Genomic DNA, 24,609 nt, shown 5'->3' on the forward strand with positions numbered 1-24,609 from the left:
TCGAGTTCTACGTACAGGTACTCAAGTTCTACATACAGATTCTCTGCCGACATGCAGATTTTCGAGTTCTACATACAGATTCTCGAGTTCGACAAGCTATACTTGAAGAAGATCGGATATAACATCTGCCGAAACTTTGTGAGGATAACATCCAAGACGAGGACAGTTAGGTTTAAAAACCGATAACTCAAATCGTATTTCTTTTTTTTCATTGTAGATAATTTAATCGTATTTTTTATGTTTACCCGATTTTACTTTCTTTATCCCATTTTTTACATTTGCGTTTTCCGCAATGCGTGTAACTGTTATGTCCTTTTCTCCATAAATAAACGTTCTTTCTTCCTGACTGGACATTCCTTGGAATAACGAATCTCTCCATGACTATAAAAAGCGTTTATTTGGTAAACATACTACACTTCAGTAAAATAATAATGGCCGATCGACTTTTTTTAATTTGCCGCTTTGTAACGTTATAAGATGGTCCCGGCATACGCTGCTGTTTGTGGTTCTGCTGCTGCGGTTGTTGTTTCATAAACGAAAGACACAAAATAAAACAATTGTCATCTTTGGTTACAAATTTTTGTTTCTGTTTATAACAAGTAAACTACGCTGTTACAAATACAATAACAAAAACAAAACACCAGTATGATTCACATACGAGATCCATGCCAAAAATAAAGCCTCCTATTTTTAACTCGAAAAGTTGACGATCTACGAAGACGGGAGTAGTATCATTAAAACGAGCGACCTTTTGTGTGGCAGAATTTATTTTTCTAAATAATCACCATCATTCTAAATGCACTTTTGTCAGAAATTCGATAACGGTAAGGGTGCGACCTCTGCTTCCAACGCACGTCTATGACAACGGGTTGCTTTATTAGAATCCCATACCATCAATATCTGCAACATTCGAGAATCCAATACCATCAATATCTGCAACATTCGAGAATCCCATGCGATTAATATCTGCAACATTCAAGAATACCATACCATCAATATCTGCAACATTCAAGAATCCCATATCATCAATATCTGCAACATTCAAGAATACCATACCATCAATATCTGCAACATTCAAGAATACCATACCATCAATATCTGCAACATTTGAGCCTGCCTGCCTATTAACGCACGTCTATGACATAGGGTTGCTTTATTAGAATCCCATACCATCAATATCTGCAACAGAGATAGGAAACTTAAAGGTCATGAATGCCTAAGTTCAGTTATCATAACAATCCCTTTCTGATCCACTCCGGCGGAATAAAAAATAGGAGGCATTTCTTTTGCAACGCCTCTCATATTGCAAAAACAGAGAAAACGGGGAAAACATTGTAGCTGTGTTGTGGCTGTTGCCGTTGAAAAATGACACAAGTCAAAAGAAAAGCTGAAAAGATTTTTTCGGGGGAGGGGGCGTATAATAGATTTATTTCTATCAATAGCAAGTAAATTGCTTTATTACAACGACGACAGCTTTACAGGTCAAACGTTAGTGTTTCACTGTTTTCAAAAGAAAACAAGAAAAATATGCAGATTATATAAAAGACAAACAGTACATATACGTAACCTTAGGATGCGGAAGATCCACAACTACACGAACACACAGGCAAAAGTGTCTTTACTTAATGAACAAAAATACGATTTACAATGTTAAAGAAACCGATACACACACATTGCAATGAAGTGAAGTGACGCCGATCTAGTTAATAACGACATAGGCCCACGATTTGGCGTTCCAAGTTCGAATCCATTTCGTTCCACAATAATCACTTTTACTTGTGATGTTGGGAGCGTTATCATGGTCACTCCGTTAAGTACCCGATATCTTTCTAGAAATAATCTTCTATTGTATAAATCTCACCTGTCCCTATTTACAATGCCTCCCCACGGGACAGAGTTAGACACCAGGGTCGTTTTTTAACGTGGAGAAAAGGAACAAAAATAAAAACTGTCTCAGTCGTGAAGGATTTCTCCTCCACTGACAGAGAACAAGAAATTGAAGTGCAGCATCTGAAAAACATATACTACATTTTGATCTTCTCCCGAAGGCCATCCTGTCTGTTTAAATGTATGTATGTTTGCATAAAGCTTTCGACGGATTTTCACGAGATTGGTATAATTTTGAAGCTTGACCCTTCGGACGACAAATATCGAATAATTGACCAAAAATATTTATTCCTTCACCCTCAACTGGGCACTTCTCTACAGGGAGGGGTCGCTTTTTTTCACCAATATTTTCGAAAGACGTCCCCTCTTTTCGATTGTCTAGCCTTAAGTTAAACATACATCGCTTCCGGTTTGGTGATGGACGCAACAGTAAAGACGTTAGGGTTTTTTTTTTCGTTCATTGCCTCCTTCGCGGTACGGGTTCCAGCCTGCCTGCCTACTACCACTTTTTTTTTTTTTTTTTTGCTCAACACCCAGTTTAGTCTAATATATAAACGGCTATATGTCTGCCTCAATGTTTCCAAACTCTATCTCCTCCGAAACTAGAAGTCACAGAGCAGCGCTAGGAGCCTCAAATGATTAGATTTTTACGGACTGATCTTTCATTGGTCTTCAACCGGTTAAAATGTTTTTTTTTTAAAATGGGTCAAATTTTTTTAAAAAATCTTTATACATTTTGTACATTCATCTTAGTTTATTTTTAATTTTTAATCAGTTCATATGCGTGTAACGTTAGTACAGTGGTAACGTCAACAGCTTTAAATGGTCCAGTTTTGCTTACGGTTTCGTTTCTTGCTGATGATATATATATATATATATATATATATATATATATATATATATATATATATATATATATAAAACAAACACCTACTCATACATATATACTTATACGTATGTATTAACTTTTTCTTGTTCTATATTAATTTCAATATGTATATTACATCTTTTCGTTTTATAACTAACGCCTGCATTATTCTCTTGTTATTCTTATTAGTACTTTATTTATCTTCATTATTATTTTTATTATTATTACTGTTATTATTATTATCATCATCATTATTACTACTATTATTTTCGTTATACCTAACCTTCTATATGCACCATTTTCCTATATATATATATGTTTAAATCTATGTTTACATCGTTAACTTCATATCCCTACTTATTCACTCACTTTATTTTATACATGTCTTTAAATAGTAATTGATATTTGTGTTTGATTATATAAGTATGTGAATATACGCCTATATATTTATGCATGTGTTTATATGGGGATGTGTATACATATATCTGTATATATATATATGGTTGTATATTGTTTATATACATATATGTATATATATATATATATATATATATATCCGTTCATGTCCATATAATGCAATTATGTTGATGTGCACATCTTTGTGCTGCCTTACACGCTCTTGTATGTTGTTTTATGCTTATATATTTGTATATGTATGTATATGTTTGTATATGTATGTATATGTATGTATATGTATGTATGTATGTATATGTATATATGTGTATTTATGCGTATGTGTATTTGTATATTTTATATGTATATATATATATATTTAAGTGTATGTGCTTATGTGTATACATGGTATGTGTGTACATGTGCGCATATGGGTATGTGGGCATGCATGTATGTATACGTATGGATGCACATGTGCATGCCTGGATCTGTACATGCCATTGTATGCATATACATGTGTATCGATATATACGCGTGTATGTGTGTTTATGCATATGCTTATTTATATATGCATTATATGTATGGGGCGGTGCATGTATTATATAGGTATGGTCGTTGAATATGATGCAACAGAATGTACATTACATAAAATAAATCCAAGGTAATTGTTTGGTTCAATTTAACTTAATTTTTATACCTTACTTTGTAAAATTTATAAAAGTGCACTTTGAAGATAAATAAACTTCAAATTCAATCTTGTACCTTTATTTTTAAAGCCTATCGTAAAAACATTTTCTTTAACAATTTTCATGCCTTGGATGAAATGCTTTCCAACTGTATTAACAAAACCAAGACTTCAAAGAAAGAATTGATAGCAACCAAAAGTGTATTCCATTGTTAGTTACAATTGTTTCAAGACTAATTGGACAAATTCAAACATTATTGCGTTTAAAAATTTTCAGTCTCTCTTCATACTTATTGAATAAAAAACACTTTAACAATAGAACAATATGTAAAGACATTTCCCTTAAAGGAAATAAAACATGCGAAAACATGTATCCCGGACGCATCTTTGTCGGAAGCTTATTCAAATATTTAAATATCGCCTAATTTTCGTATCACTGTTTAAAACCTTTCATAAAAAGTTACCACAAAAACCTGTAGCCATTTAATATCTTTTAATAGTACTATTCGTTTATTTCTTAAATTTGATTTCTACACTTCTTTCAGATAATTTTTTTTTTCAATTTTTTAGAGTTTTATTTTTATATTTAAAATATGGCCAGATCAACTCAGCTAAAGCGTTACGGTTATTTTAGTTTTGTATTCAACCTATTCTAGCTACTTTGTTTACAAAAATATCGGCTAACTTATTTCTTAGATTTAAGACCAGTTTTAAGTTAATATTTTATTTAATTGGGAAATAAAGCCCAAATGTTACCTTATACTTATTTAATATTCATTCACCATTCAAGGTTATGGAGCCCATTCTATTTTTTTTATTCCATTATTCTCTTTCGTTTTCATCTATTCAGATTGACAAATATCAGGTATTCTTAGCTACGAAAGGGAGATAATCCCGCTCGTTAATAATTTTTAAAAATTTAGTTGAAATTATGAGAACCCTCATAGACCCATCAATGTTCGTATCTTCAGAAAATAACGCTTCGTGATCATTGGATGTATATAACATGCATACTGGTTATCAATGCGTGTGTATATTCATGTACGTATGAAATACAAAGCAACATTCAATAATAACATTTGATGACGTAACAGTTCTTTAACACACACAACAAACGTATGTGCATGAGGCAGTCTCTATAACGGGCTACTAACTCCAGTCTAAAAAACGTATGTATAATTAAAAAGAACAACAGTTTAATAGTAAATATTTAGAGCACGGTTCTTAAAACAACAATAAAAAATAATATGTTTTTACAGATTCAAATGTAGCTTTCTTCAAATTCATTACAACTGTGTTAATCGCAATCGCAATACCAAGTCATCTGACGTCATAATGTCTCTGGCTCATCGGGCGTTAAATAACCAATGTTCTCGCTAAGCGAACAACTCCCTGACTAAAAGCTACTCTACTCCTCCGATCGATCGTTAACCTTTCTTATCAGCTGTTCCTTTATTCTAAGATATTCTCTCTAAAATATTGCCAATTGCGTCATCTTTGACGTTTCAATTGTGACCTTTTCCTCTCTAAACCATTGTCAATGGCGTCATCTTTGACGTGTCAGATCAGCCGGTGTGTTTTTTTATTGTTCTATTCTTATTGTCTACCAAATATGTACTATATGTTTCAAAACTATTTTATTCTAACATGTTTCACGCTTAGTTATTTAACTGGTATATTTATCTAGGAGCGTCTCAATGTTTTACACAAATGCTGGTGCTTTTACACACTATGAACTGAGCAAAACTGACTTTGCAAACTAAAATTAAAAATTAGTTCATGGTTGGGCAGAGGGTAGAGAAAGATTAGGTAAAGAAAATAATTTAAAAAAAAAAAACAATTTTGCTCATATTCTATAGATTTGTTGTAAAAGAACCAATGTTCTCGCCAAATAAAAAAAAAACTCCGTGACTGGAAGAAAAATCTCCTCCTCCGATAGATCGTTAACCTTTCTTATCAGTTGTTCCTTTATTCTGTCTAAGATATCCTCTCTAAAATATTGTCAATTGTGTCATCTTTGACGTTTCAATTTTGACCTCTTCTCTCGGAATTAATGTCAATTGTGCCATCTTTGACGTGTCAGATCCGCGGGTGCCTTTTTTTATTGCTCTATTGTAATCGTTTACATAGATCCTTCTCTGTCAAATATTTACTATTTGTTTTAAAACTATTTTATTCTAAAATGTCTCAAGCTCAATTGTTTAACTCTTATATTTATCTAGGTAAATATATAGGGTCTCAATATTTTACACACTACGAACTGAACGAAACTGACTTTGCAAACTAAAATTCATACTTAGTTCATGGTTGGGTAGAGGTTAGATAAAGAAAGTAATTTCTAAAAATATAGTTTAATTCATATTGTATCGATTTGTTCGGTGAATTGCATTATTATCACTTGTACTTAGCCAAACACGGACATTTTCGATCATTGTCGATTTTCCTTGTGAAGCGAACACTAATTTTAAAATATGCATCCCCAGCACCAACAAAGTTTAAAAAATCGAAAATTTAAAAATAAAAAAAATAAAACTGGAAATGTAATTGTTTTTGATTGAATAAGCGTTGCTTCTTATTGTTTTTTTTTTACATAGGCATAACCACATTATCAAGGCCAAGAGGCCACTCAAGGATAAGGGTTAAAGAGTGTAAAGTAGAAATTGGACGATATAGTAATCATTAGTAATGGAAATTCGGTAAATTTGTTAACTTATATGGAACGGCTCATCAAGAACTTATTTACGTTAGACTTGAAGACAACCATATTGTAGTCAGCCAGAAAGCAGGAAAACGGAAGACAATTCCACGGGCGTGCAGTTCTAAGAAAGGAGCTTTGTTCATGGAATCTACGTTTAGGTTTAGGCACAGATAAAGAGTGGGGAGAATTATTGATAGTGTTTACAGCTAGACGAGTGTTTCTTGTGAAAGTTTGGCGAGGGGGGACCATAGATTGAAGCTCAATGTGTTATCCTTATGAAATTCTATTTTCACTGTTCTCACTTATTCTTCTCACTGTATTTCTATAATGATTATTTATTGTTGTTGCAGGACGCTTGGTCTGACGGAGATGGTCTTCTACACATCGACGACCAGCAAGATTACACAATACTTTCCGGGCGTTATAATAACCATGCAATGATCGTCGAATACGAAAGAGCATTCGATACATGTGATAACTATGATTTTCCTTTCGATGTAAGTATACACGTTCGATGATTATTCGTTTGCTTTTCCAGTTTTTTAGGGGTTTTATTTGGTATTTTGATTCCACGTTGTGAACGGGATCGCCATATAATCTTTTGTAGTTGTACGCTGGCTTGGAATGAACGAATCAATACAGTCCGTATTGAATATTTATAATATTAATTTTATTAATTCGGAAAGCCATAATTTCCGGCCGGTATTGTCAGGCTATGACATATTCTTATTATGGTTTTGACTCTCGAGTATATATCCTACACAGTTAGACACAGTTAATCAACCGAGGACCACATCACTCTCTCTCTCTCTCTCTCTCTCTCTCTCTATATATATATATATATATATATATATATATATATATATATAAATATATATATATATAAATATATATTACATGGAGTTCACCACTTATCAAGGCCCAATGGCCACTCGGGGATTAGGGTTATTGTGTGTACAGTAATCAAAGGGATAGTGTAGCAATAGTATTGGAGAATTGGTAAGGTGTCATTACTTAGGAGGCGGTTCATCAGGAATTTGTTTGTGTTGGACTTGAAGACATCCAGGTTGAAGTCCGTAGGGAAACAGGCAAGCGGAACAGCGTTCCACATGTGTGCAGTTCTAAGAAAGAAGCTTTGTTCATGGAATCTACGTTTTGATTTAGGCACAGATAAGGAGTGGGGAAAATTATTGACGGTGGTTTCAGCTAGTCGGGTGTTTTTTGAAAAAGATTGGCGAGGGGGGACCAGAGAATGGAGCTCATACGAGCACTTGCCATGGAAATAACGATAGAATAACGACAGGCTCGCTACGTCTCTTTTGTGGGAAAGAGGTTGCAGGGTAGAGAAAAGGGTATCCCCCACCAAGCCACGAAGTCTATTTTGTACTGTGTCAAGGAAGGATAGGCTGTTTTTAGCAGCTCCCGCCCAGATGTGGCAGCAGTATAAAAGCATATAAGATATCAACGGTACACACTCGAGAGTCAAAACAACAAAAATAATATGCTGATGTTCTATCCCTAATGTGGCTTCCTTCAGTCTTAACAAACTGTGGATACCCACTGTAAAGATGGCGGCGCGTGAAATTTATGTTGCAAGAGTTGCACAGTCTCCAACCACGCCTCTTGTTGCATATCAGTGGCAAGTTGAGGTACAGGATGACTGGAAAAAGACGCCGAGATGAGCGGAGAGCACATACAGCGCCTAGACTTCCAATATTGTCACCCATCTGATACTAGCCAGGCTCAATGTTGCTTAACTTCGGTGATCTGGCGAGAACCGGTGTGTCAACGTGATTATACCGTATAGTCCTAATAATAACTTTCTAAATGCGTTATGTTATAATGTTTTGTTTTGTTTTGTTTTGTTTTGTTTTGTTTTGTTTTGTTTTGTTTTGTTTTGTTTTGTTTTATTTTATTTTATTTTGTTTTGTTTTCTAAGCAGCTTGGGAGTGTAACATACGAGCAAATGCAAGCAAATTTGTATGGACTTCATTCCAGACAAAGAGTGAAACTACTTGATATTAGTAATAAAGAAGTAGGGAAAGATAATCATTGCAAAGACAGGAGATGTCCATTGACCTTAGTCTTTTAAAAATCAAGGCTATCCGTATGAACAAAAAAAAACGGTTCGCAGCAATATTGCAGTTCTTGGAAAGGAACTACTTGAATAAGAAGATGTATTACAATGAAGTATTGGTGCTTTTGTTCTCTTTCAAGAGACAATAGACACCCCTGAGCGTGTAATTGTGAAGCAAGTGTTGCACAAACCCTAACCACCTCTCTCCTGAATCTCTCCTGAATCGGCACTGGTTGGGTCTAGTTGCAAGGGGAGGCTAAAGACTATGGCAGTTACCGAGATCAGCGGAGAGCACATACAGCACATGGTATTCCCAATTTTAGTACTGACCAGGCTCAACGTTGCTTCACTTCGGTGATTTGGCGGATTATACTGGACATGCGTAATTAAAACAGCGAATTGGTGGACACCACTAGACCAACGAGTTAAACGATCGAAAACAAAGAAAGCTGATAATAAAACTCTTCTGAAGAACATATCTTATAATAGTATTTATAAAAAAAAGACTGAGATTAGCAACATCACGTTTGTGAAAGAGAACTTGTCGAGAAGAACGTTTGGGTGTCTGCAGCTTATCATGTTTTTTTTTTCTAACCGGCCTGGGGGTGCAACAAAGGAGCATCTGCAGACAACTGCTCCTAAATACTCAGTACCTATATATATATTATTTTAATTGGAATTCATTATTGAGTTGGTTATTTTTGTTTTACGGCATATCAACCTTTTTCAGGTTATTTAATGCCGAATCTGGTTATTTTGAGGAACGATTTTTAATGGAGTATATTTTTTTAAAGTCAGATTCTATTTACCCCATAGTTGGGACCCTAACAGATACTACCACTCCGGGTCAGAGTCGACCTGGGAGCAATGGCAATTAAAGGGTGGCTCCACACTCCCCAAGGCCCGCAAGGCGGGGCCTCACCATCGGATATAGTTTTAGGTCATATGAGTATTATTAATATTAATTTATTTGATTGCGGACTATTATCTTTATTGGTTATTGTTTCACGACGTTTCGGCCAACTATTCCTCTGGCCTTCGTCAGGTGGTAACCGCGACGGATAGGAACTTCGAATCTCCTAACTGCATTCTCAACAATTACTGCCTTCCATAGTTGTTGTCGTCTCACCAAGTTTACTTGGCCAAAACGTGGTGAGACGACAACAACTACGGATGGCGGTGATTGATAAGAATGCAGTTAGGAGATTCGAAGTTACCACCTGCCGAAGGCCAGAGGAACAGTTGGCCGAAACGTCGTGAAACAACAACCAATAAAGATGAGCCTAATAGTCCGCAATAAAATAAATTAATACCCAGTACCTAATTAAACAACTGACTATTTCAAAATGGCCTTCTCTCTCCTAACATCTTGTTCTTGTTCGATAAATCGAAGCATTTATTATTTCTCATAATCTATGTTTATATGTAACTGACAAGCAGATCCATGTTTCTATCTTGAATATCCGACACTAACTTGAAGCTGGAGGGATATACTTTACATTTGAAAACATTCGTTTGAAAAAAAAACACCAAACAGAACAATCGTCATGCATTTTGTTTCTTCCTTCCCATTTAAAATGCATATATATATATGTGTGTATATATATATATATATATATATATATATATATATATATATATATATATATGTGTGTATATATATATATATATATATATATATATATATATATATATATATATATATATGTTTGCCTGTGCATATATATATGTTTTTATTTTCGATACTTTTTGAATGAATCCAATTATTTATACGAAAGTGCATTTTTACTTAAATATTAGTTGGGGATACTTTTCCCTTTGAATAATTTGGTACCACTAAATTGGGAGCAGTATATATATATATATATATATATATATATATATATATATATATATATATATATATATATATATATATATATATTGCTTTTAAAATATAATTATCTACTGACACGTGTTTCGTTGTCATCAGAGTGGCTGAATATAGCGAGATTCGAAATCGGGCCTCCATGATACGAAGACTAAACCTGTGTGTGTGTGTGTGTGTGTGTGTGTGTGTGTGTGTGTGTGTGTGTGTGTGTGTGTGTGTGTGTGTGTGTGTGTGTGCTAATTGAGTTAGAGATGGCTTCGTTGCCGGGTTCGAATCTCCCGACCGGCAGTAATCGTGACACCCTGCATTGATGATTCCCGAAAGGATGAAACACTGCTTTAATAATTATTATAGTAAATAATCTATATATATAAATCCCAAATGTCTGTGAGTTTGTATGTTTGTATGTAACGCTAAAACTTTTGAAACACACAACCAGACTTGATAAATTTGGTATCATATCGAAGCCCCGTGTCCCGGATGACAAATATCGAAATTTCACGTCAAACGGACGAGGAGAAAGGGGTAAACGTATCAGTTATCTCCAAGGGGGTCCCAAAAAAAACTGTCATTGTAATGCTTTTTATTACGTAATTCTTGAATGATCCAATGTAATTAATACGTAAAAAAAAAAAAAGCTTAGTCATGTCACGTGACGTGACGTCAACGTCCACTAATGGCGAACAATTGTTAATAAAAAAATCTTTCTCCGATACTTTTGCATTTTTCTCTTCGGCTCAGTTATATCTTTTTTTTTACTTTATGCCAATGTTTCCATCGTTATTACCTGGTTAAAAATATTATTTATACAAGAATTTTAACGAAAAATGTCAGGAAAAAATGTACGGGAATAAAAAAATTCACCTTTCAAAATATTAGACGATTATAAAAATATCGTAATATTTATGTAATGTAAAATAATTAGCCATTTTGTATATTACCACGTGACCTCATACCTCTTAAGCTGGAAGGGGGGGAGTAAAACCAACACCGTCTCTCTCTCTCACACTTACTCTCTCTCTCTCTCACTTTCTCTATCACCCTCTTTCTATTTTTCTATTCGTTTAAAAACGCTTAGTCATGTCACGTGACGTGACGTCACGGTTTGGTTACTATGGAAACACTTACTTTTTGTGTTGCTTCGAAAAGGAACAAAATTCAACATACACCGCTTCCTCTTCCCTCCCTCCCTCTCTCTCTCTCTCTCTCTCTCTCTCTCACACACACACACACACTTTCTTCGGTGTGTTTTTGTTGTTACGTACGTATTTTTTTATATTTTTATCTCAGTAATTTTTATTACATTTAATAGCATTTTCTTTTTTTTTTTTTCATGGGAAATTATTTTTCTATTCGTTTTAAGAAAATGCTATTAAAAAATAAAAATGCGATAAATTCTGGCAACAGTTATTTATTTATGCTATTCGCAGCCGGCCGGAAGAACCGCGCATAGACATTTTGTAAACATTGTTTTTAAAAAATAAAAAATAATACTTCTATTATGTTTTAAACGACTGTAATAGTTTATTTTGGAAGTATAAAAAAAAGTCCATTAATTTGAACTTAAAGCCTGTTTGAATAAAACTTATATAAAAAAAAACCGTCACTTCCGGCAAATGGCTATGTAAACAACTGGTGGCATTTTTCGAATACATCGGTAAACACTGTATGTTTTTCGAGCTGAATAAATATGTTACATTGAATAAAAACACAAAAAAATATATCCAGTTGGATAGAAAAGTAACTTATCTTGCCTTTCCTAACATTTATTTGTTATATATTTGTCTTTTGACCGTCCACTAATGGCGAGTTTTTTTTTTTAAAATAAAACTAATTTTAAAATTTCGATGTTAGAAAAACAGTCCATCACATGTCAATATAAAAATTCTCTTTTTGTTTGATAAAAAGAATAAACAGTTAATAGATACAACAAAAAAGTCCATTAAGTTCAACAAACTAAACTCTTTTATAATAAAACTCTTCGACAGTTTAAATGCTTTCAAAATCCTATGTAAGTATATCGTTTTTACTGTACACAGATTCGAAAAAGTTGTCATCAAACAAATATATGACAGAGTTGAATAAATATGTTACATTGATTAAAAACACTTCTTATTAGCATTTTCTTTTTATATGACAACGTTAATGTTCATGAATCTCTCTTTTAATCATTTTTATCGACTATCAGCCAAATAACCGGGGTCTAAAATTTGGGAAATTATTTTTCTATATTTTTCTATTCATTTAAAGAATATGCTATTAAAAAAGAAAAAGTCGATAAAAGTTAGACATAAACAGTAAAAAAATAGAAGATATTATTATTAAATAACAATAATTATTAAAAATAAATATTAACATTTACAATAATAAAATGAGTTAGTATTAAAAATAATTATTAAAATAAAAATGAGTTTATTATTAAAAATACATATTAATATTCAAATAAAATTGTTTTTATTATTAAAAATAAATATTAATATTTAAAGTAGAATAAAATGTGTTTATTATTATAAATAAATATTAATATTTAAAATAATATGTGTTTATTATTAAAAATAAATATTAATATTTAAAATAATATAATGTGTTTATTATTACAAATAAATATTAATATTAAAATAAAATGTGTTTATTATTAAAAATAAATATTAAGGAAGGTCAACAGGTGGAGGAAAAATAGTCAATGCAGGTCATACCACCTGACCAGCTAAAATCGCCTTTTTATATAAGGCAGACAGTCAGACTATTTGCCTTGAGGGCGGGCTAAGCCCTCCTACCCCCCCCCACCCCAAAACTGAGAGCTGGGGAAACTTCTCTCAGAAGGGGTATGGGAGGACAGGGAGACCTTCCCTCTTTCAACTAAGAGATAGATATCCTTTTGTATGGTTGATTGACCCCCCCCCCTGTCGGTTCTGCTTACTCCATTCCGAAAGAGATCAACCTTACACAAAAAAAAAAAAAATATGGGGACAGGGAAGCCTTCCCGGGCCCCCTTTCTGGGAGGAGAAGTTCCCCGGCTCCTACCTTTTTGGGAGTGCTCAGCCCGTCCTCCAGTCAACCACAATATTTGAAGAATAAAGATATTTTTGTTTTTGTGTTTTAGGTGGTGAAGGTGATCTGGGGAGTGTTTTTTTTTTTCACAAAAAAGGTACTTTTTACGAATGGGTATCCAAGAAAATTACAGTATTTTGTCAGAAATTAAGATTTTCATTGACCACTCTCAATACTATCAGAAATGAACAAAGTTAATTAAACAGTCTACACAATATAAACTAACTGTTTTGTTGGCTTTTTATTCTAACTCCAAACTAACCCATAACTACATTTTTCTTTTATTTTGCAAATTTGATTTCCTTTAGTTTATATTGTGTAGCTGAATCAGAAATTGATTTATCTTTTGTCATTTGTAGTTAACATGCTATCAGCGCAATTACTACAGTGTAATCACACATGATCTACCAAAATAAAAACACTTCAGATAAAGTCTTAAATAGAATTCAGTTCCTTACATGACATCTGATGAAGTCAGTACAAACGTTACAAACTAATACTTGAAAAACAATTTGACATTTACTGTACTACAATATCACATTTGTATAGAAGTAGAAATCGGAATACCTATTCTGATACCTAATAAAAGAAAGGACACTCTTTGGGGCGGATTTTGATGATAACAAGTCACTAATTAGAAATTATAATAAACATTGAAATAATTTAAGAATTTTACCAAAATAAAATTACTTGGTAATCACCCAATTTCTGCCACAAAATTTTATTTGGCAAAACTCATAAGCATAAAATATATATTTTCTAATTTCATCTTTTTTTTTTTACATAATCTGGTTTGATGTTTTCCTAAATATTCAAATCACTATATTTTGCTGCTTAATATTAAATACAGCAAATGAGTTATTTTTATGCATCAAACAATTACATTTTCTCATTCATCCAAACTAATCACTGAACATCAATTTCATATTGTCTTCACTAAAATATTACTGTGCTTGATGTCATCAAGTAGAGCGGATCATTTTTTTTTACATTTGTTTACACATTTTTTACAAATGTTTTTGAGAGTCCATACAAAGTTATAAGTGTTCAACATTTTTTTTCATTTGAATATATTTTGTCTAAGATTCTTAGCCTATGTCATTGCATACCAATTTGTTTCTTGAAAGTTAAGTTCACTGTAAAAACATCTGATACACCAAAATCCCTGATACCTGTTTCTTATAAGCGCCAAATAACTATCACTATTTCGATTTGTGTTTCATGAGAACAATTCAATATTGATACATTATAAGAAACATTTCCAGTGCTTTTCTCTTTTTAGCAATAGTTGGTTGATAATTAGAGGACACAACTAACCCTATACTATGCTTTACTTTGTTTTGTATATATATTTTGTATTGTGTGAAATTAACAAAGATTCATATGCAGGAATCTGTTGATACATTCCAAGAATCCCAATGCGACCAACAAACTTGAAAGACTTCAATTTCTTTTTACTATGACCAATAAGAAAGCTCAAGGACTAAGTTGTTGGACTCATCCTGATCACCATTTTAAATTATTGTTAACAGTAAGTTTAACATTTTAAGTACAGAATAATATTCCTTTTGATATTTATAAATTACTATTTTCTGTGACAGATGTTACTTTTTCAATATTGATTGTACCCTCTTTTGTGTTTTTAAATTTTGCATACAATAATATTAAGCACACCATACCAAGACCACTATTTGAGCATCTAATAAACTGCCTACCAAGACCAATGTTTTCAAGTGACAATGGAGAGTATTCATGTTATGTTTCACATTTTTATGTTTTGAAATATTTTGCTGCTTAATATCAAATTCAGCAGATGTTTACTTTGTTTTGTGTATATACTTTATATTAGGTAGAATAAACAAAACTTAATTTCGCTACCATCATTATTTGTAGTGACATGCACTGTTAACATAAATAAAATCACTGGTGACAATCCCTGATACCTGTTTCGTATAAGCACCAAATAACTATGATAATGTGTTATTGTTGATACATTATAATAAACATTTCCATTGACTGGTCGTTTGCTTAGCTTAGGTTTACATCATTTTTTCACAATGTTTCTCTACTTGCTTTCAGCATGAGAGCAGATCATATTCTGCACATGTTTCATGCATATCACAAAAACTTATAATATTTGATCAACATTTGACTAACAATTTTACAAAAAAGACCTACCACCTTAAGGGGGGTAAAGGTAAGGCTCCCCACATAACCATAAAAGAAAGCCGCCCCCCCCCATACAGTGGGAAAGAGCTCCCTTCCCATTCTGGGGCAGAGAAGGGGCAAGGAAAACTCTTAAACATAAATGGTCAACGGAGGGTATACACCCTGGGAAACTAAAAGTCTATATGGAATCTGCATAAATTAAAATATCCTGTTTAAGCGTATTGTATGACAGGGAGGGAAGGTCAACAGGTGGAAGAAAAATGGTCTACGCAGAGCATACCGCCTGACAAGCTAAAATCGCCTTTTTAGATACGGCAGACAATCAGACTCTGATTGCCTGGACGGCGGGCTGAGCAATGAATGTGGAAGCCGGGGAACTTCTCTCAGAAGGAGGATGGGAGGCCCAGGGAGCCTTCGCTCTCCTCCTAAGAGAGGGATATCCTCTTACTCCCTTTGGAAAGAGATCAACCTTACACAAAACAAAAAATATGGGAAGAGAAGCCTTCCCGGGCCCCCCTCCCCCTTCTGGGAGGAGAAGTTCCCTGGCTCCAACGTTTTTTTTTTTGGGGGGGGGGGCCTAAGCCTGTCCTCCAGGCAACCAAATGAAAAAGAAATTTACCCATCCCACCTTTGTAGGAAGTGTGCTCAGCCCACCTTCTGAGCCACTGTGAAAGTTTCCTTCCACCAAAAGGGAAGGGAACGAGGAAGGAAAAGTCTCTGAGAATCTTCATGCAATTTCTTTGACAAAGAAACTGTTTTCACTTGATTCCACACAAAATTTTTATTGCTTTTTCATCTATTGTCTTATATTAGGATTTCTTTATGCATGTTATTTTATTTAAGAGTACTAAATAGCTTTTCAGTTTCTTGAGACTCTTTCAACTGTCTGGATTCTGCAGCAACGTTGTGGAGTGATATGTAAAACATAAATTGGTACTATATAACAATAGGTATGTAGAATTCTAACTCGCCAGTGTTGATCGTTTCAATTATTTACAAATTCACCAGGTCCTGGATATGACCATAAACTGTATCCAAACATGGGGCTTTGTGAAGTGTGAAGCCACCATTTAATTGCTATTGCTACCAGGTCCACTCTGATCTGGAGTAGTAGTACCTGTTAGGGTCCCAATTATGAGTTAAATAGAAACCAACATTAAATAAACAAATATATTCTAGGAAAAAAAAATGTCACTAGATTGGGCATGATATAGTGTTGATATGTCATAAAACAAAATGAACCAACAAATTCACCAATCGACACAATATCAACAAATGTATCTTTCTTTTCCTTATTCTGTGCTTATTTCTTGGTACTAAGCTTATCATTAACTAACCCTGACATTTCTTTTACTTTGTTTTGTGTATATATTTTATTTTGTGTAGAATAACCAAAAAGACATTTAGCTACCACATTTGCAGCGAAATGTTAGCATACATAAAATCACTGGTGACAACCCATGATGTTTTTTCTTATGAACACGAAATAACCAACACGCTTTCCATTGGTTTTTCATGATAACAATTTAATATTGATAAATTATAATAAACATGTCCATTACTTTTCTTTTTTTATCAATAAATATACTTGGTTGATAATTAGAGAACACAATGTTTATTGTAATAAAACTTGTGATCTATAACATCCAATTCTAAAAATTAAACTTTCCTTTCTCAATTGAAACAAACAACATACCCCACACTATGTTCCTAAAAATGAGGATTTTACTATTGCGTTTACATAATTTTTTAGCTATGTTTCTCTTACTTTCAGCATGAGATCATTTTCTACACGTGTTTCATGCATACCACACAAACATTTTACCTCTAACATTTTTAATTTTTTTCCAATTTCCTTTCACCATGAACATTATCATTAGTACAGTTTTCATTTAAAATGAAGCTGTACATGGTTACTATTACTTGGAAAGCAGATCTAAAAAAAAAAAAAAAATATCTGTTTTCACTTTGAAAATTTACGATTTATAGATCTCGGATTTGGCCCTTCTTCACCTTTTATCTTACATTTGTAAATATTGTATATATAAACTTTTTTCTTATTTCTCCAATGTTATTTCATTCATGCAATTTCATAATCCACCAACATTGTATAAGATTCAATTCCATTTGACACTTGAAAACAACTTTTTATATAGTAAACAGCATTTATTTCTTTTCAGACATATTCTTATTTTATTTTATTTCCAGTACTATGTTTTATTTCATTTTGTGGACACTCATTTACCTCTCTGGGATGCTGCAGGGAACATGTAGAGTGATATATCAAACAAGAAGTGGTACTTTATGACAATAGGTATCTAGGATTTACACATACCAGTGTTGATAGTTTGAAATATTTACAGACTAACATTTTACACAATATAAACACAGGTACCTTTTTTTTTTCTTTTCCTTTGCTTATTTCTCGAACCTAAACTTATCATTAACTAACCCGTAACTTTGTTTACTTTGTTTTGCGTATATATTTTATATTGGGTAGAATTAACAAAACTTAATTTCGCTACCATCATTATTTTTTAGTGACATGCACTGTTAACATCAATAAAATCACTGGTGACAATACTTGATACCTGTTTCGTATAAGCACCAAATAACTATCACTATTTCGATTTGCTTTTTCATGATAATATGTTCATCTTGATACATTATAATAAACATTTCCATTCACTGGTCGTTTGCTTAGCTTAGCTTTACATCATTTTTTCACAATGTTTCTCTACTTGCTTTCAGCATGAGAGCAGATCATATTCTAAACGTTTCATGCATATCACACAAACTTATAATATTTGATCAACATTTGACTAACAATTTTTTGCCAATTTCCTTCAACATTCTCATTACCATTACTACAGTTTACATTTTGTCGTTAAAATGAAGCTGTACATGTTTCCTATTACTTGGAAACCAGATTTGTAAAAATCCCATTTTTTTTTCCACTCTGAGAATTTTCATTATATTTCTTTGACAAACGATTTATTTTCAATGAACTTCAGCACATGATTGTTACTGCTTTTTCCCCTTTTGTCTTATATTTGTTTTTCTTCATGCCAAATATTTTATATATCAATTTTTTGCTAATTTCTTAAATTTTATTTCTTTAATTCTTAGTCCACCAATATAGTATAAGTTTCAATTGCATTGAACGCAATGTTTTAGATAGTAAACATCAGCATATTTCACTTTTCAAGCACTTTTTCATTTTATTTCAAATACTATGTTTTATTTCATTTTGTTGACACTCATTTACCCCTCTGGGGTGCTACAAGGAACATGTAGATTGATATACCAAACATGAATTGGTGCTTTATAACAATAGGTATCTATAATTTTGCTTAATTCTCTAACCTAAACTTATCATTAACTAACCGTAAATTATGTTTTAGTTTTGTGTATATATTTTATATTGTGAAGAATAAACAAAAATTCATTTCACCACCACATTTGCACTGTTAGCATACACAAATATCACTGGTTACAATCATTGGTAGCTGTTTTTTAAAAACACCAAATAACATTCACGCTTTCCATTGGTTTTTCATGATAACAATTTAATATTGATAAATTATAATAAACATGTCCATTACATTCTCTTTTTATCAATAAATATACTTGGTTGATAATTAAAGAACACAATGTTTATTGTAATAAAACTTGTGATCTATAACATCAAATTGTATAAATTAAAGTTTCCTTTCTCAATTGAAACAAACAACATATCCCACACTAAAAATGAGGATTTTACTATTGCCTTTTAGATCATTTTTTAACAATGTTTCTCTTCTTACTTTCAGCATCAGAAAATATAATTTTCTACACGTGTTTCATGCATACCACACAAACGTATATGTGACCAACATTTTACCTCTGATACATTTTTTTCCAATTTCCTTTCACCATTGTCATTATCATTAGTACAGTTTTCGTTTTGTCTTTAAAATGAAGTTGTACATGTTTCTTAATACTTCGAAACCAAATATATCAAAAAATAATTTTTTTCACTTACAAAATTTTCATGATATTTCTTTGACAATCATATTTGTTTTTAATTGAATTCAGCATATGATTCTTACTGCTTTATCACCTTTTATCTTATATTTCTTTTTCTTCATGCCAAATATTTTAAATATCAATTTTTTGCTCATTTCTTAAATTGAATTAAAAAAATGGATTTTTTTATTCCACCAATATTGTATAAGGCTCAATTCCATTGAACACAGTGTTTTATATAGTAAACATCAGCATTTGTTTCTATTTTATTTCAAATACTGTTTCATTTCACTTTCTCGATAATCATTTACATCTTTGGGGTGCAACAGGGAACATGTAGAGTGATATATCAAACATGAATTGGAACTTTATAACAATAGGTATCTAGAATTTCCACATACCAGTGTGGATAGTTTTAAATATTTACAAACTTACAATTTACACACTATAAACAAATGTATCTTTTTTTCTTTTCTTTGCTTATTTCTCGAACCTAAACTTATCATTAACTAAACCTAAACTTTGTTTACTGCATTTTGTGTATATATTTTATAATGGGTGAAATAAACAAAACTTAATTTGGCTAATATCATTTGTAGTGGCATGCACTATTGACATATATAAAATCACAGGTGACAATCCTTGATTCCAGTTTCGTATAAGCACAAAATATCTATCATTATTTCGATTTGTTGTTCATGATAAAAATTTAATATTGATACATTGTAATAAACATTTCCATTGCTTTTATCTTTTTATCAATACATATACTTGGTTGATAATTAGAGGACACAACTAACCCTATACTTTGCTTTACTTTGTTTTGTATATATATTTTGTATTGTGTGGAATTAACAAAGATTCATATGCAGGAATCTGTTGATACATTCCAAGAATCCCAATGCGACCAACAAACTTGAAAGACTACAATTTCTTTTTACTATGACCAATAAGAAAGCTCAAGGACTAAGTTGTTGGACTCATCCTGATCACCATTTTAAATTATTGTTAACAGTAAGTTTAACATTTTAAGTACAGAATAATATTTCTTTTGACATTTATAAATTACTATTTTCTGTGACAGATGTTACTTTTTCAATATTGATTGTACCCTCTTTTGTGTTTTTAAATTTTGCATACAATAATATTAAGCACACCATACCAAGACCACAATTTCAGTATCTAATAAACTTCCTACCAAGGTCAATGTTTTCAAGTGACAACGGAGAGTATTCATGTTATGTTTCACATTTTTATGTTTTGAAATATTTTGCTGCTTAATATCAAATTCAGCAGATTAGTTCTTTCTTATGCATCAAACAATTACATTTTCTGATATTCATTCAAACTAATTATTGATAATCAATTTCATATTTTCTTTACTAAAATATTACTATGCTTGATTTCATCAAGTGGTGCGAATCTGTTTTTTACACTAACAATGTGCACATTTTTTGAAGAATAAAGTTTTTTTTTTTTAAGGTGGTGAAGGTGATCCGGGGAGTGTTTTTTTTTTTTTTTTTCCAAAAAAGGTACTTTTTACGAATGGGTATCCAAGAAACATTCAGTATTTTGTCGGAAATTAAGATTTTCATTGACAACTCTCAATACTATCAGAAATGACCAATCTACACAATACAAACTAACTGTTTTGTTGGCTTTTTATTCTAACTCCAAACTAACCCATAACTACATATTGCTTTTATTTTGCAAATTTGATTTCCTTTAGTTTATATTGTGTAGCTGAATCAGAAATTGATTTAACTTTTGTCATTTGTAATTAACATGCTTTCAGCGCAATTACTACAGTGTAATCACACATGATATACCAAAATAAAAACACTTCAGATAAAGTCTTCTTACATAGAATTCAGTTTCTTACATGACATCTGATGAAGTCAGTACAAACGTTACAAACTAATACTTGAAAAACAATTTGACATTTACTGTACTACAATATCATATTTGTATAGAAGTAGAAATCTGGATACCTATTCTGATACCTAATAAAAGAAAGGACACTCTTTGGGGCGGATTTTGATGATAACAAGTCACTAATAAGAAATTATAATAAACATTGAAATAATTTAAGAATTTTACCAAAATAAAATTGCATGGTAATCACCCAATTTCTGCCACAAAATTTTGATTGGCAAAACTCATAAACAGAAAATATATATTTTCTAATTTCATCTTTTTTTTTTACATAATCTGATTTGATGTTTTCCTAAATATTCAAATCACTATTTTTTTGCTGCTTAATATCAAATACAGCAAATGAGTTATTTTTTATGCATCAAACAATTACATTTTCTCATTCATCCAAACTAATCACTGAACATCAATTTCATATTTTCTTCACTAAAATATTACTGTGCTTGATGTCATCAAGTAGAGCGGATCATTTTTTTTTCATTTGTTCACACATTTTTCCAATTTATATATATTTTGTCTAAGATTCCTAGCCTATGTCATTGCATACCAATCTGTTTATTAAAAGTTAAGGTTCACTGTAAACACATACGTTACACCAAAATAAAAACGCTTCAGATAATGTCTTGATATTCAATTAAGTTTCTCACATGACATCTTATGAAGTTAGTAGAAATGTTACAGACTTTTGAATCTCAAACACTTTCAATACTGTGCACTGATATTTTCTTTTTTGGAATATAAGCACATTCATGATTTTTTTTACAAACGCCAACAAATGTCACATTTTGTAGCAATGTACTGAAACAATTATAAAAATAGGTATCTAGGAAAAGGCCACTACATATGTTATAAATTCCAAATTTCCACAACCTGGCAAATACTGGTACACGCTAGCAAATTTAGATTTGTAATTACAGAATATGATTCTAATTTTTTCCTTTGCTCTTTATTCTAACACTACACTAAGTTTACTGTTTTATTTCGCTACAGTTGATATTGTGTAGAACAATAAGAAAATCATAGTGAACAATGCATTCAACAAAATTTCACACACATTTCTAGATACCTATATCTAATAAGTTCAAAAGAAAGGACACACTTAGGGAGGTATTTTGGTGGTCAAGTCACTAAATAGAGATTAGCTGGTTTCCCGGCATAGCCCAAGATGTAATAAAGATTGACTGAAATACATGTTCTAGCTGGTTTCTAGGCGTTGCCAGGGATGTAATATAGACACATTATGTTGTATATTACCTGTTCTCTTCTCCCTAAGGTAAAACAATTTCATGTACATGCTGTAAATTACCTACACTAGGGATAAAACATGAACAATACCAGTCCTAGGGTAGATAAAACAAATAATACATAGAGATGAAAGATTCCTCTCCCCTAAGAATCAAACATATGTTCAATATCTGCTTTTGTTTTTTCATTGTTTATACGGTCCCGAGCAACGCCGGGTAGCCCTGCTAGTCTATTATATAAATCTCACCTATCTGTTTAAATGTATGTATGTATATGTATCTATGTATGTCTGCCTAAAACTTTCGACAGAGGCGAAGAATTTTCACGAGACCGGTATCATTTTGAAGATCGACACTTCGGACGACAAATATCGAAAAATCTCTAACATCATTAATTCCTCCACCCTTAATTGGGCACTTTTGTACAGGGATGGATCGCCTTTTTTTCCGATATTTTCCAAAGTCATCCCCTATTTTCGATTGATTAGCCTTAATTTAAACTTTCGTCACTTCTGGTTTGGCGATGGGCGCAACAGCAAAGATATCACGGGTTTTTTCACGTTTTTTCCTCCTTCGCAGTGCGGGTTCGAGCCTGCCTGCCTACAACTACTTTTTTTTTTGCTCAACACACACCTCCAAACACCCAGGCAACGCCGGGCAATCCAGGCTAGATATATATAGAGAAGGTGTTGTTTTAGATACGGCAAACTTTAAATTAAAATACGTCTCAGAAAAAATATTTTTTTATCGTACAAATTATCCAGTTTGTTCCAAAGATTAATTTTTGGTATTATAATTTAAATACCATTTCGAGCATACGCCCTCCCCCGTGACTGATGCGTATCTGGCGTAATCTAGGGAACCAATTTTCGCAAGCACTACGCATAAAATTAGGCTGTATTTCGGCAATAACACGTCGAATGCTATCTTTCAAGTTGTCTACTGTGTCTGATTTATCAGTGTAGACATCGGGCTTTACATATCCCTAATAAAAATAATCTAATGGGGTGAAATCGCACGAACAAGGTGACCAGTTTACATGTCCATTTCGTTAAATTATTCGTTCACCAAATGTTTTTCTCGGTGACTTGAATGTGTTTTTCTCGGTGACTTGAATGTACTGCAACATTAATACCTTTCAGTTGAGACACGAATAAGTTCGTAATAATTTTTCTCTTTCGCTTACCGTTGACTGTTACGTTTTGACTATCATCACCTTTGAAGACATACAAACCGATGATTCCACCAACCTATAAAACATCAAGCAGTGATTTTTCTGGTTGTAATTGTGTTTGTCGATTATCATCGCTCCAAATTCGGCAATTCTATATGTTGACATAACCACCTAACAACTCGGCACTGAAGAAAATTTTGAAGCGAAACCGTAAAATTTGTGTGAGAAGCATTATCATGGTTGAAGATGATTGCCTTTCTACAGGGGGTCGCTTTCAAGTCAACATGGGTGAGAATATTGCAGAAAAATATGAATAATGCTTTAATAATCTGAAAGAAAAAAAGGTTATAAATTAATCATGATATGTTTAAGTAATAGCAATATGTACAAAATAAAATACAGCGGTTTAAACGAAATTTGGATTTATAGAATGCTGCAGAGATATGACGGATAAACTCACACTGAAGCAACTTAAAGTATAATGCAGTTACACTTTATTAAATCTATACATGCGTGTATATGTACAATCATGTATAATATAAACATCAAC

General features: G+C 32.4%; 1 protein-coding gene across 3 annotated transcripts in view; it reads left to right on the forward strand.

The window, feature by feature from the left end:
* LOC145254637 (dopamine beta-hydroxylase-like) overlaps nucleotides 1-24,609 on the forward strand; it is a 479,491-nt gene that overhangs the window by 321,524 nt on the left and 133,358 nt on the right. For all 3 annotated transcript variants that reach the window (XM_080113254.1, XM_080113255.1, XM_080113257.1), the window contains one exon: nucleotides 6,882-7,028. In XM_080113254.1, the coding sequence (XP_079969380.1) occupies nucleotides 6,882-7,028 (147 nt within the window). The remainder of the gene's footprint in view (nucleotides 1-6,881; nucleotides 7,029-24,609) is intronic.

This window comes from Euprymna scolopes, chromosome 30 (assembly GCF_053919585.1).
Source record: "Euprymna scolopes isolate OS-2025 chromosome 30, ASM5391958v1, whole genome shotgun sequence".
In the NCBI taxonomy this organism is placed as follows: Eukaryota; Metazoa; Mollusca; class Cephalopoda; order Sepiida; family Sepiolidae; genus Euprymna; species Euprymna scolopes.